At 49.4% G+C, this 12,694-nt stretch overlaps 4 protein-coding genes across 4 annotated transcripts; 1 reads left to right on the top strand and 3 right to left on the bottom strand.

Annotated features, from left to right (window-relative positions):
- Positions 1–417: 417 nt before the first annotated feature.
- COCSADRAFT_47875 (uncharacterized protein) lies at positions 418–1,194 on the bottom strand (the record flags this gene model as incomplete). Its single annotated transcript, XM_007707081.1, has 1 exon — positions 418–1,194. A coding segment is annotated over one exon (777 nt), but the record flags the coding sequence as incomplete, so codon positions are not given.
- Positions 1,195–3,327: 2,133 nt separating this feature from the next.
- On the top strand, positions 3,328–5,242 carry COCSADRAFT_260549 (uncharacterized protein). Its single transcript, XM_007707117.1, has 2 exons — positions 3,328–3,432; positions 3,486–5,242. The coding sequence occupies exon 2, from the start codon at positions 3,487–3,489 to the stop codon at positions 5,149–5,151; it is 1,665 nt and encodes a 554-aa protein (XP_007705307.1). The 5' UTR covers positions 3,328–3,432; position 3,486; the 3' UTR covers positions 5,152–5,242.
- Positions 5,243–7,677: 2,435 nt separating this feature from the next.
- Positions 7,678–8,749, bottom strand: COCSADRAFT_176062 (uncharacterized protein; the record flags this gene model as incomplete). The annotated part of the gene is made up of 2 exons (XM_007707116.1): positions 7,678–7,942; positions 8,028–8,749. The coding sequence occupies 2 exons, from the start codon at positions 8,747–8,749 to the stop codon at positions 7,678–7,680; spliced, it is 987 nt and encodes a 328-aa protein (XP_007705306.1).
- Positions 8,750–9,181: 432 nt separating this feature from the next.
- Positions 9,182–12,167, bottom strand: COCSADRAFT_41383 (uncharacterized protein). The gene has a single exon (XM_007707025.1). It carries the CDS (start codon positions 11,812–11,814, stop codon positions 9,400–9,402), a length of 2,415 nt encoding a protein of 804 aa, XP_007705215.1. The 5' UTR covers positions 11,815–12,167; the 3' UTR covers positions 9,182–9,399.
- Positions 12,168–12,694: the final 527 nt, after the last annotated feature.

Genomic DNA, 12,694 nt, shown 5'->3' with positions numbered 1-12,694 from the left:
GATTGATTCGTCATTGATTTGGAAGATGCGGGTAGGTGAGCAGATTTAGTCACGCTCATCACCGACAAGGTCGACCTCCTCCTCCTGGTCGTCGTTGGTGAGAGCGGGCTGGGTCTTTTGCTTGCGGGCAGCCTCGCGCTTGCGGGCAGCGGCACCGGCAACGGGAGCAGTTGCGCCAGTTGCAGCGCCGGTAGCACCAGTGGCACCGACAGCGCCAGTGGCACCAGTAGCGACACCAGCACCAGCGACGGGGGCGGCAGCAGTTCCAGCAGTTCCAGCAGTTCCAGCAGTGCCGACGGTTCCAGCGGTGCCAGCGGTAGCAGGTGCGGCGGCACCAGCAACACCGGCGGCAGTACCGGCGGTACCAGTGGTAGCACCAGTGGCAATGCCAGCGGTAGCAGGAGCGGCAGCGGCAGGAGCAGCGGTACCGGCAGTGGCGGCACCGGCAGCAGGAGCAGCAGTACCGGCAGTGGCGGCGCCAGCAGCAGGAGCGGCGGTACCGGCAGTGGCAGCACCAGCAGCAGGAGCAGCAGTACCGGCAGTGGCAGCACCAGCACCAGCAGCAGGAGCAGCGGCGGCAGCACCAGCGGCGGGAGCGGCAGCGGCAGCACCAGCCATCTGAACAGGCACGCAGCCACCGAAAGGTCCAGCACGAGCAGGGTTCTGGCAACGGACCATGCAGACGTTAGTCTGGCCAGCAACGGTACCAGTGCACTGCATGCCAGCGGGGACAGTGGCAGTAAGAGGCTGATCTTGCAATTGAGTGTCCCGGTTGCGGCCACGGTCGTTACCGGGAAGGTTCTGGGTGACAGTCATGGGTTGCCATGCGGTACCGGTACCGGTGGCGTCGATCATGCAGGTGTAGGGACCAGCACCGTCGGAGTTGACTTGGTGGACAGTCATCATAACTTGACCACCGGCGGTGACCTGAGGAAGAGTAGGACCGTTGAGTTGCATGACCTGGGCAGTGCCAGCCTGGATGTCGTTGGCACCTCCACCAAGAGTCTCACCGCAAGTGGCTGCGGCATCGCCACGGAAGCGGGTAGAATCTTGCTGGAAGGGGTTGCGGTTGGTACCGTCACGAGGAGTGTTGGGGTCGACACCGATGGCAGAGCCAGCACCACCTGCATCACCAGTGGCGGCGATGATAGCTCCGTGGCCAGCCACGAGCGAGGAAGAAGCCAAAAGGCTGAAGGAAACAAAGGAGGTCTTGGAGAAGTACATTTTGAGTGATTTTAAAAAGATGTCTGAACCGGTCAGAGTAAGATTAGAAAGTAAAGTAAAGGGTATTAAGTAGAATGGAACAGTGGTTATTACTGTAGTTGCTTTGGTTGGGAACCTTTGATGCTGGATGCCCTTCTTCAGCGGCGGCACTGTCAGTCTTTATACAACTTTGGAAGCCATAGACTCTAAGCACATATGGACCGTCAAAGGCCCAACTTGCCGCGGCCATGCCTGGTCCCGCCCTAGTGAGGCACTCCGGTTTGGCCAAGACGTGCGACGGTCCTACGTCCAGGTTTCAAAACTGTGAACAAACTCCAAAAACAACTCTAGTGTTAATACTGATGCTAAGAACAAGATCGCGAAACGCCATTGAGGCAAGAGCAGCCTCGGGAAACAAATGTTGAAGACTCCTAGCCTGGAAATAGCGGCGTCTCCGCCATCGCAAGCCCAGACTAGTCTCGCCAAACCTGAGCAATGCGTGATACTGGTAGCCAGTGATGAGACGTTGGCTCGTAAGAAAACGCTATATGAAGTCTGTATCCACGGAAGACGGGTAAACCCAAAGCTGATCGGTATCTTTTTGGTATATTGTGGAGCAGTGAACTGGTCGCCATTGGTTCGACTGGCAAGCAGTTCGAGACCTGTGGTAACTAAGCATCTACTAGCGTACATACCAAAGCTTGGCGGGTAACTCCAATGACTCTCCATAACACCTGCGATATCGTGTTGTGAAACGGAAAGTGGCTGAGGCTGTAGGATTCCATGCAGGCCGCAACAGGAACACTATTGCGAAACAGGCATAAGACCCATCGTAATTGAAATAATTTTGGTTCTTAGGATCCTAATCCGTACACAGCGGTGAAGGTGTAAAGAGACAGTCGCTCTAGTCAGTGTTTTTGGTGTACAACTAAACTCGGACGGCGCAGCAAGCAGCGCCATCAGCCGCAATGAAGACGAGTCACGATTGTCCGGTGAGTGCGGAACATCCGTGCAAGCGAATATCAGGGTGGCGGTCAAATAAGGTTGGCTGTGTGTTTACAAATGGTGATGCACGAAAACGTGCAACTAGGGACCTGGCTGTAGCCGTTTTGGGCGTAAAATTGAGTTTGGTGTCGCATCGTCAGTTTCATCGATGACTAAACAAGATGTGGTTAGGTTCCTGCCACCGGCATGAGTACGATCCGGCCTGAGCTGATCGTTTGCGGCTGTTGGTGCGCGCGAAGGATGCGGAGAGCATACTGGTGGAGGAAGAGAAATGAGGCACTGGTTGTTGGTGAGGACAACGGTGAGACGCACACCTTAGTCAATCTCTTGGCAAACACGTGCTTTGGCGATTCAGGCACGTGCAATACCCCAACTCCCCCGCTAAGCACCCAACACCAACGGACGTTTTTCCAAGAGCAACTCTTTGCCCGGCGCAAACTCTATGCAAAATTGGTCCGCCAATGTGTCTGATCACGATGCGCATGAGTACTGCTGGAATACTGGAAACATAGTTATGCAACCTCGGAACAGTTCCTCCTTGTTGAGCGGAAAGCTACAACAAGCGAATGGGTATGAAAATAGCTGTTTCGTGCGCCCATTGAAGCCCTTTGTTCTCTATGTTACATATGGTTTTGACGTCTAAGTCTCTTACGACAATCCTAATGGCGTGCAGAACGCATGGCTCGCACTCTTGATCTGTTCTGGCTTGGACGAGCAACTGTACACCAATGGGACTTTTACGAATACACCAATGCTTCATGCACTCCTTTCATGCTGCAGTTCTAGAATTAGCAGAAAAGTGCACGGAACCAGATGGCATAGCGGCGAAGAGCATTCCAGTACGCATTTTGTTGCACTACCGCCTTCGCACAAGGAGTTGTCTTCCCCATATAGGGCACGACCCTTCGCTATATCATGCATTGTGATCGAGAAACAAAAGATTCTCTAAGTAAAATCTGCACATCAGATCTAGCGAAAAGCACTACAAGAGACACTTGAGCCAATGAGGCAGGTGGGAGTAGTCTTGGCAAACGACGTCATTCCAATTTTCGGTATTTGCATACAGCCATTGCGATAAGGCCAGGCAGGCATTACGAGAAACCACAATCGAATACATCTCTATGATCGTCTCAATCTAGATACCGTTTTGATAGCTACCCGCTGTGATGTATGACAAGGCGCCATCTACTTGAAAATCTTATAAATAATAAATTTGGCAATTTGGTAAAACTCCGTTGTCTATTTCTTTGCTCAAATACTAAAACTCGGCCTTGCAGTATGGTGAACTTGAAAACTCTGCCCCTTGTAGCACTTTTTGGCCGTGTCGCGTCAAGATTGAACATGCCTTTCGATGCACGGGAGGCAACCATCGACTCGGTTCATCATGCACTCTACTCTGGGCTGTCAACATGTCGGGAAGTTGTATCTTCGTTTCTTGCGAATATCGAAGCTCACAACCACCGGACCAACGCCGTTATCACATTAAATCCTAAAGCATTAGCAATCGCCGATGAGATGGATCAGCAGCTCTCAGCTGGCAATGCAACTGGGCCTCTTTTCTGCATTCCAATACTGCTCAAGGACAACTTCGACACAGCAGACATGCCTACTACGGGCGCTAGCCTGGCCTTGGCCCACTCTCAACCTACAATAGACGCCCCGAGTGTAACGGCATTGAAGAATGCGGGGGCTATTATTCTGGGTAAGGTCAATTTGCACGAACTTGCACTCGAAGGTCTCAGTGTCTCCTCATTCGGAGGCCAAACTATTAACCCCTATGACCCTACTCGGACACCCGGAGGTAGCTCTGGGGGTACTGGAGCAGCAGTTGCCGCCTCTTTCAGTGTATTAGGTACTGGAACAGACACGGTAAATTCACTTCGCAGTCCTGCGTCTGCCAATTCGCTATGCAGCATTCGTCCTACACGGGGCCTGATTACCCGAACAGGCATTATGCCCATATCATCTACTCACGATGTGATTGGGCCTATCGCACGAACTATCAAGGATGTGGCGATCACACTCACTGTTATGGCGTCGACCGGCTACGATCCAACTGACAAGGCGACCGCACTCATTCCCAGTTCAATTCGCATGCCTGACTATACTTCTTCCCTTTCCAGCACTTCCACCAAGAGTCTGCGCATTGGAGTGCTGAACGGTCTATTCAACCGCTCCAAGTCACCAGAAGTTACACCTGTAAACAACGCCATGGACTCTGCTATATCACGATTGGAAGCTGAAGGTGTAACAATCGTGCCCATCAACGATACCATATACAATGCGACCGACATTCAAGCTTCGTGGGACGTCCAACGCTTCGAGTTCCGCGAGCTAATGGACCAGTACCTCCAGCGGCCATCACTACAAGGCGAGCACCCTAACACCCTAAACGAACTCTACTCCCGCAAATCCGTCAACGGCTCTAATGGCGAATTCCTTGTCATTCCAGCCGAGTACGAATACGTTAATACCGCTCTCATCTCTTCAATCTCCAACGAAACATACAACGACCGCCAAGCCGGAATCCACAATCTCACTCTCACCCTTCTCAACACTTTTGCATCGAATGCCCTCGACGCAATAATATACCCCGCACAAAAGAATCTCGTCGTCAAAATCGGCTCACCCTCGCAATCCGGACGCAATGGCATCCTAGCTGCACTCACCGGCACACCCGTCATCACAGTGCCAGTAGGCTTCTCAGAGCCAAGCCAAGATGCGCCAGTCGGCGTACCAATTGGCATGGAAATCATGGGTAGACCATGGGAGGAACAGAAATTGCTAGGTATTGCGTATGCGGTTGAGCAGTTGCTCAGGGCGCGTAGAAGCCCGGAGTGGGCGCGAGAAAAGGTCGAGGTACCTGAGTATAAGAGTGTGCCGGTTATTACACCAGACAGGGGTAACATATCGGATGCGTATCCGCTTGGTACGTTGGGGTGATGGTATAACATGTCGGATATGTTGAAAACAGTGGTGTAAAAAAAAACGATATTGCATCCAGGTATGTGGATGTCGGGTAGCACGTACAGAAATTTTTTTTCTGCAAAAAAGTCTTCTTGGTTCATCTATTCAGCGCGGAATAGTTTTTTATATAAAAAAGAAATAACGAAATCTTTTGTTATATGGAAAATAATTTGCGACGGATATTTATCCAAATGCAAAAATGTTGTTGCTCATATCATTCTCCTTATTTCCATCTTGTCTGTGTTTTCTTCTATGGATATACAGCTACTCGTCAAAAGTCTGGCCTCGCTAAGCTCCCCTGCCCCACCAACACCAACCTTGCCCCATTCTTTGAATGCCCACCACTAACGCTACACCACGCCAATTCGGCCAAGCGGTATCTCAAAATGTGCGCCGTCGCTAAAATATGACAACTACTAAGCGTAATATCGCGGTCGGGATGTTACGAGGCGGCGCAAGCTTTAGAGAGGTAGATAAGGTTTTTAGGCGTGACCCCTCCACGATTAGAAAACTATACAAAAAATTTCACTACACTAGTACTATAGATGATAAGCCTCGCTCTGGCCGTCTAAAGATAATATCACCCTATTAGATAAAGATCGTCTATTGGCTGGCACGAAAATTACTAAAAATACTATATAAAAACCTTACTTAAGAAGCAGTATTTATTAATACTAATAGGACCCCTTTAAAGCTCTCTAGCCACTCTATATTATACTAAGTCCTTAAAGAACGCAATCTTAGTAAATACCGCTATAAAAAGCGTCTAATGTTAAAGCTCTAGCATGCTCGTTAACGCTATAGATTCTTATATTAATACTAGAGCTTTCTTTAGCACCAGCGCACGGTTAAGTTCTTAGATAAGTGCTTAGTTTAGAAGGGATCTAGTACTATATAGGAGTGGTGTTTTTAGTATCTAGAAGAAAAATAGAAGCGCAGGATAATTATAGAGGTTTTGCCTAGCTAGGGCCTATAGTAGATAGTGTAGGGGGCTATATAGGTGGATGAACGCGGCCGGGGGCGACGCAGTCCTCTTATGATTATAGAAAGGGATCTAGATGCTTCCTATAGTGGGTATAGTAGCTAAAGTTATATCTAAACCCTTAAATAAGGTCTTCTACCTTACTAGCGGCCCTCGCAGATTTTTATGTATAATAACGCGCGTATACACACCTCCCATAGAGTACGCGAGTTCCTTACCTCCTATCAGATTACACTACTTAGCTAGCCAGCTTATTTACTAGACCTTAACCCTATTAAGTACCTCTAGTAGGTTCTTAAACGAAATATAGATCGCTTCTATCCACAATACTGTAATTACAGTAAAACCTAGGAATAGTGGGATAGTTTTTATAAGGCGCTAAAAGAGTGCTAGAGAAGAATACCTAGCAGCCAAATACAGGCACTAATTAAGTTAATGCCGCGACGCCTCCGCGCCTGCCGCGAGGCACGAGGCTGGCAAACCAAATACTAGTATAGAAGAATTAATTCTATTTTTCAAATTTTAAAAATATGCAGTTTTGGTGGAGGTATTGGTGATAGCAGCACGGGCGTCAACTTTTGATGATGGTGGGGTTTCGGTTAGCGAGGCCAGACTTTTGAATAAGTACTGTATTATCATTATTCTCTCACTTTACCTACAAATTCTACACAACGTAAATTTTATATCTTTCCGTACACTTCTTAATAACCAAAACAGGACAAAGCAGGATAAATGAGGCAAAGATAATACTCGGGAGTGTAGCCCACATTTCCTGGTGCTTGTAGATCTGGAGCAATAAGACGATTGAAAATTGCACGTGCAGTCAATCTTAGCTCAGAAGCATGGATATAAAGGGGGTGAAGTGTAATCTTTTTTTTGGCACAAAGGTGGCAATTAGAGGCAGCGGATTGTTAATTTGTATAAGCACCATCACTAGTAAGACAGACTACTTCTCGTCGCTACAAACGTGCGTGTCGGCTTGTCTCCATGCGCACCTCCCTCCTTCATGCTGTCTCTGCCTAACATCGTCCTTTTCTTCTCGTTCATTCCATGCCCCTATTCTGGTCGCTCATCACAGCCTCATCAGAGTTCAGCCACAACCAATGCGGTTCGGGAGTGGTCAACACCGCAGTAGCAGGCGTGCAAACATGGTGAGATCTATCCCTGTTTCCATTGGGCTGCCAAGGTCTAAGCGGGGCCACAGGGTCTGGTGCTGATTAAATGGCTCATTGCTGTGCCACTAAGCGCGTCATCCGCCTCATTCCGGAGTGCAAGTCTCGGTGTGATGATGACGAGGCAAACACGCATTTACTGCCGGGTACTTCTGTGTTGTCTCATCGTTGGCCGCACGAGTTAATCCAAAGAGAACAAATTCCTCCTGGGGTTTTATTGGTCGAACAGGCTGACACAACACTATCGATTACGCTGTAAAGGGCCTGTGCGCAAGTCGTAAGGCAAGGCACCGTGGGTCAAGTATGTCGAATATCAAGAGATGTCTGAAGACGTTGATCACCTGATATTCAGGTTTGATTCTGTCCAGATCGTAGTATCTTTCCAAGTATCCAGTGTGCAAGTTGAAGGGCTGGCATGATCATGGCGGCAACCATGCGGGATATGGCATCGTGAACCTTCCACAACACGGTCTCTTGAAGGGCATCAACGTCGAGATTCCTGGCTTGATCCATTTGATCTTCGATCTGACGTCGCAACCTGGCAGCTTTGCTAGGCAGCTCTAAGCCCAAGGCCAGATATAGAGCAACAATGATCCATTCCATAATTACTTGCCTAGCTATGTGTTAGCCCTCCGTAACGTCACATGGTCAATTGAAGGGAGGAAAGGAGACAGTCGTATGGCAGGAGTTGTACGTACATGCACAATTGAAGGGTGACGCTTCCACTAATAACATTGAAACGCATGTGCTCCCAGCCGTCAAAGTCGTCGACTTCCCAGCGCTCGAAGGCGAAGCACATCATGTAAACGATATCGACGACAAAAAACGGCAGACTGAGTACGACAGTCGTAAGAATGCGCACTTCGTCTCTGTCTGCAAGATAGAGGCGGGCAGAGATGACAATAGTTGACCAGACGAGGACAATGAAACATACCAAGTAAAGTGTGATGCCAGCCTTGGTACTTTCAGTAGCTGCAAAAGTGGGTCCGTCTCGTGAGTCTGGATCGATGCCGCCAGCGACAATAAGAATGAAGGAAATGATGAGGGGAATATGCAATACAAGCAGGATCCATTGCATGCGACGTCCTTTAGGCCTGGTGGTCGTGTTGAGTAGGCTGCTGGTGGACATGAACAGGGGCGTCAACCCCATGGTCGTCAGGATTGCGACGCCACTTTCCAAGCTGGTGTTTGACGATTGTCCTATCGGGTACATGGTAGTAGCAGCCAAATCGAGCGAGACCTGAGTGAGACGACAGATGGCTAGAATGGTGAGCCAGATCCATGGTGAGCTGCGGCCAAGGCCCTGTCGAAAGATGAGCCAGATGGATATGATGAGGTAGACGAAGAATACGACGAGGGTGGCGATGTTGACAATGGCTGGGTAGGTGATGAGCCCTACATCTTTCCCCGAGGCGGCCATCGATAGTGAGACATTGATGTTGGCTATGGACGACCGATGGATGTCAAAGAAAAGGTTTGCGTGAGGAGGGAGACGTTGACGTGAAGAGAGAGAGGATCTGGTCCGCGTTTCGCTCGTTCCGCCAGCCGAGCGCTCCGCCTCGATGCCAAGCGCGCTATCACGTGCCCCGTGCCCGATCTTGCCTACGTTGCTGTCCTGAACAATGTGACTGCCTTGGTCAAGGCGCATTAATATTCCATCGTCAACACAACGCATGCGCTTTATTCATCGTCACATTCGGCCCTTTACTGTGATTTATTGGTGTGCGTCAGCCCTTACGCGAAGATCCATGGGGAGCCTGGCGCATCGGGTTCTAGATGGCCATCGCGCCGCCAATTGCCACCTCGCTGGCAAGCACTGCCCTGCGAAGTCGTCATTGCGCAAAGAACACGCCGCTATACCTGCCACAACACATATACTTGCAGTTTCTCGGCAGAGATAGGGGCATTTCGATGCAACAAGACAGAACAAAACTACTGCTCATGAATTCGGAATCTCGACATAATACATGCACAGTATAGTATACAATAGAAAACAGTTGTTGACACACCACCGTTGACCCAACGCCAGAGACTCGTATGTAAGACCTGCTTACCCCATAAATCCACACCTTAGGCTGCTTTGAACACCCCACCGACCCATCCATACGCCCTCGCCAATCGCTGCTGAATACGCTTTGCCCAGAGGAACGGAATGTCGCTACTAACATGCGGTTCGCGAAACTGTATACTGTTCTCTGCACGCAGGCCAATCTTTCGTGGTGCGAAACTCCACGTCGATCCATGTGGTTTTTCAGCTGAGAAGCCCATGTTTACTATCGCGTGCATGAAATCGTTCCAAGGGACCTCTGCAGGTTGATTAGGATCAGATAATGAGTGGGAAATGTTGCTGGAGACCCTGTGAGAGCGCTTGCCCACTGCGAAGGTCTCAGGGTGCTCAGTAGCTTCATCAGGGGCGGATGTCGGTGTTTCAGCCTTGGACCCTGGAGCGACGTCTCCGTCAGTTTTGGACTCGACACTAGGTTCGTCGAGTGCAACATCAACAAAGTCACCAGTGATTGGCTTCGAAAATTCCTGGTAGACGCTAGAAGATGGCCTGTATAGGTGTACCATGGGTGGCTCAACAATTGTCACCTTCTTCCTCCTCCTCCTCTTTTTCTTGCCGGGCTCTACCCAAACAGGCGTACGCTGGATCTTTCGATTACTACGAAGCATATGTGCGACCATGTCATGCTGCGAGTTAGCCGATCTAGACCTGTAGTGTCGGTCTACAGCTCTCCAAAGGATGTCCAGGTTAGCTTCGGATTCGCGCATTGTCTCGACGTTCTGCTTATTCTGGCGGCGGTCTGTGGGATAGTTGAATTTCCCGTCAGTTGGATCAGCATACCGATAGATTTGCGAGCCTTCGAATTTAGCGTTTAGGATTGGGAGCCATCCTTTAAAAGTCCTGTTGTACTGCTTTTGGAGTTCACAGGCCTTGGAATCCATGCCGTCTTCGATTTTACGCGCCCACGGCTGGAAAAAGTGGATTTGCTGAAGACATTCTGATACGACTGAAAGCGATGAGAGACGGCTTGCGATTCGCGGCGTAAGCAAAGCAGCGACTGCAGGATCCTTTGCGGTCAAGCGTTCAATCTCATCCGTCACGGTGTGTAGGCCAAATACAAACAGTTGCTGATCGTCGAAGAGAATATCGAATAGGGGCATGAGTCGGTGGACCGCATGCTCCTGAAGTGGTGGACAATACGCAGACCGGATGACATCTGATTTCGGATCATGAGGCTCGCGCCTACAGAACGGACGAAGTGGCGGAGAGGCGAACAATTCAATCTTGAGGCAGTTAACAATGTCAGTTCTTGCAGCACCCAACAAGAAACGGAGATGTTGAAATGCGCTGAGCAGGTCGGCGGGTAGGTCTTCATCAGGTTTCAGTGTTGCTTTACGTTTCTCGTAGATGTTAGCGACGTTGTTGATCTGCTTCAATACCTCATCAAAGGTTGCGAACCCAAAATAAGCTTGAATCACTACGTTGCCGATTACACGGTTCCAGAAGAGTGGACGTCCCGGTTCTTTCAACAAAGGATGCTCGTTCCGCAAGGTATCCAGCAGCATCTCAGGTCGATGCTCAGCTTGCTCGTGCATCATCTCAGCGAAATAGCTTGGATCCTCGCGTAGTGACCACAAATGTTCCTCCCTCCAGTTGCGCTCCTCAGAAGCCAAGGTCTTTAGGCGCGCAAAGTCCAGGTGTGTAGGGGTTCGGTAGGGAGCCTCGAAGGATTTGATCTGAAGAGATGCGACATCAAGATCCTGAGTAATAGGAGGACCGGGGTTTGGAAGAACAGGCGACTTGGTCATGGACTGAATGTCTTGCAACAAGATCTGACAGCACTTTACAAGAAAGGACCAAATGCGTTCCTGGATTTCCAAAGCCTGCAGCCCATGTCCAGGATGCATACCAATCCCGTTGGTCATGCTCTCAAAGGCGTCATCGTCGTCATCCCAGGAAATGAGCTTTACATACGACTTGGGTGTTTTTCGGTCGGCGAAAAGCATCGTGTATTCGTCCAGAAAGCCTCGCATGGTGGCACCGCTCGCCTCACCTAGAGCAGCTTGCTCCAAATCGGAACGTACAAATTCATGTGGCTGGTTCCTCCCACGGTAGTGAAGCATAATCAGCAAGGTCTTCGTCTTGGTGAGGTCTTCCAAGTTGATGTATGGCCACATGTATGCTTCCTTCGTATCCGATGTTGAGTGTTTCTTCCATGCCGCGACATCTGGTCGATGTTCCGAGGACATTCCGGGCCATGCTTCCAGGAGGACTTTTCTCTTTTGACTTCTCGTTTTCTTGCCCCAGCGTGTGCGTATCGTCTCTTCGTGGCGCTCAACAATCTTTTCAAGCAAATCACGATGTTGGAAGAGCTTCGCTGCACGTGCTCGAGCTTCTTTCTCGACATCCTTCGGAGTTAGGAAGGCCGAGGGTTTAGGTATGTTCCCTGGCAGATGTTTAAAGAAATTAGGTATATCCATCTTGTGTCTCTCATGCATTGTCTCCAGGAGTACATTAAGGAAAATTATCAAAGACGGGTTAAGAAATTAAAAAATTATATGACTTTGAGAGCTCAATTAGGAGGATCTGTGTAGTCCATATGAACGAAAATGTTGGAGCAGTTCATGTCGAGGCCCTAGAGTTTGTTTGGTGTATGGGAAAGCTCATTGGTGTACTAGTCGTGTGCTGGAGCTATCACATGCATAGGAGGCCAACGCTAAAACATCTAACGATGGAACGCAAACAAGAAACATAGACCCCTTCAATCAGTCGTTACCTCATCTATGTATCTATGTCCATAGCCTCCCCAATCAGAAACTCCTCGAAATTGGGCTCCTTCAAGTTATACCGACCCTTGTCCATGAGCTCATCCATGTGTCCGGAGAATTCACCGAAGTGCTGATCAGCCTCGGCAATGATTTCCAAGAGTGTTGGCCTCTTGCCTTGTTCGTAGTTCAAACACCTCCTCACGAGCTGCTTGAGGTCATCAGTATACGATTCAGTAGGCCTACATTTTGGACAATCATAGCTTAGGACATTCGTGTCATCGTTCTGGAAAAGGTTGCGCCAATGTTGCGCAGCTAACGGGATCTTTCCGTCATATTCCTCAAAATCTTCGTCTTGAGTGTGAGCGTCGCAACGAACTGGACCCTGATCGATTAGGCCGTTCATGATTAGTTTGTAGGCAATGTTTCCAATGCCCCAAACATCCGTCTTTTCTCCAAGTTTGATGTCATCCGAGGGAGGTTGGTTCCTTTCCTGATACAGTCAGTACGTAGATCCAAAGAGATAAAACAGAGACTTACAGGAGGATATCGAGTGTCGAAGGTAGGAATGAAGTCTTCTGGGGGGCCAGAAAGA

Source organism: Bipolaris sorokiniana (assembly GCF_000338995.1).
Source record: "Bipolaris sorokiniana ND90Pr unplaced genomic scaffold COCSAscaffold_18, whole genome shotgun sequence".
Taxonomy (NCBI): Eukaryota; Fungi; Ascomycota; class Dothideomycetes; order Pleosporales; family Pleosporaceae; genus Bipolaris; species Bipolaris sorokiniana.
Note: the sequence above shows the minus strand (reverse complement) of the source record. Positions and strands in the feature narration are given on the sequence as shown.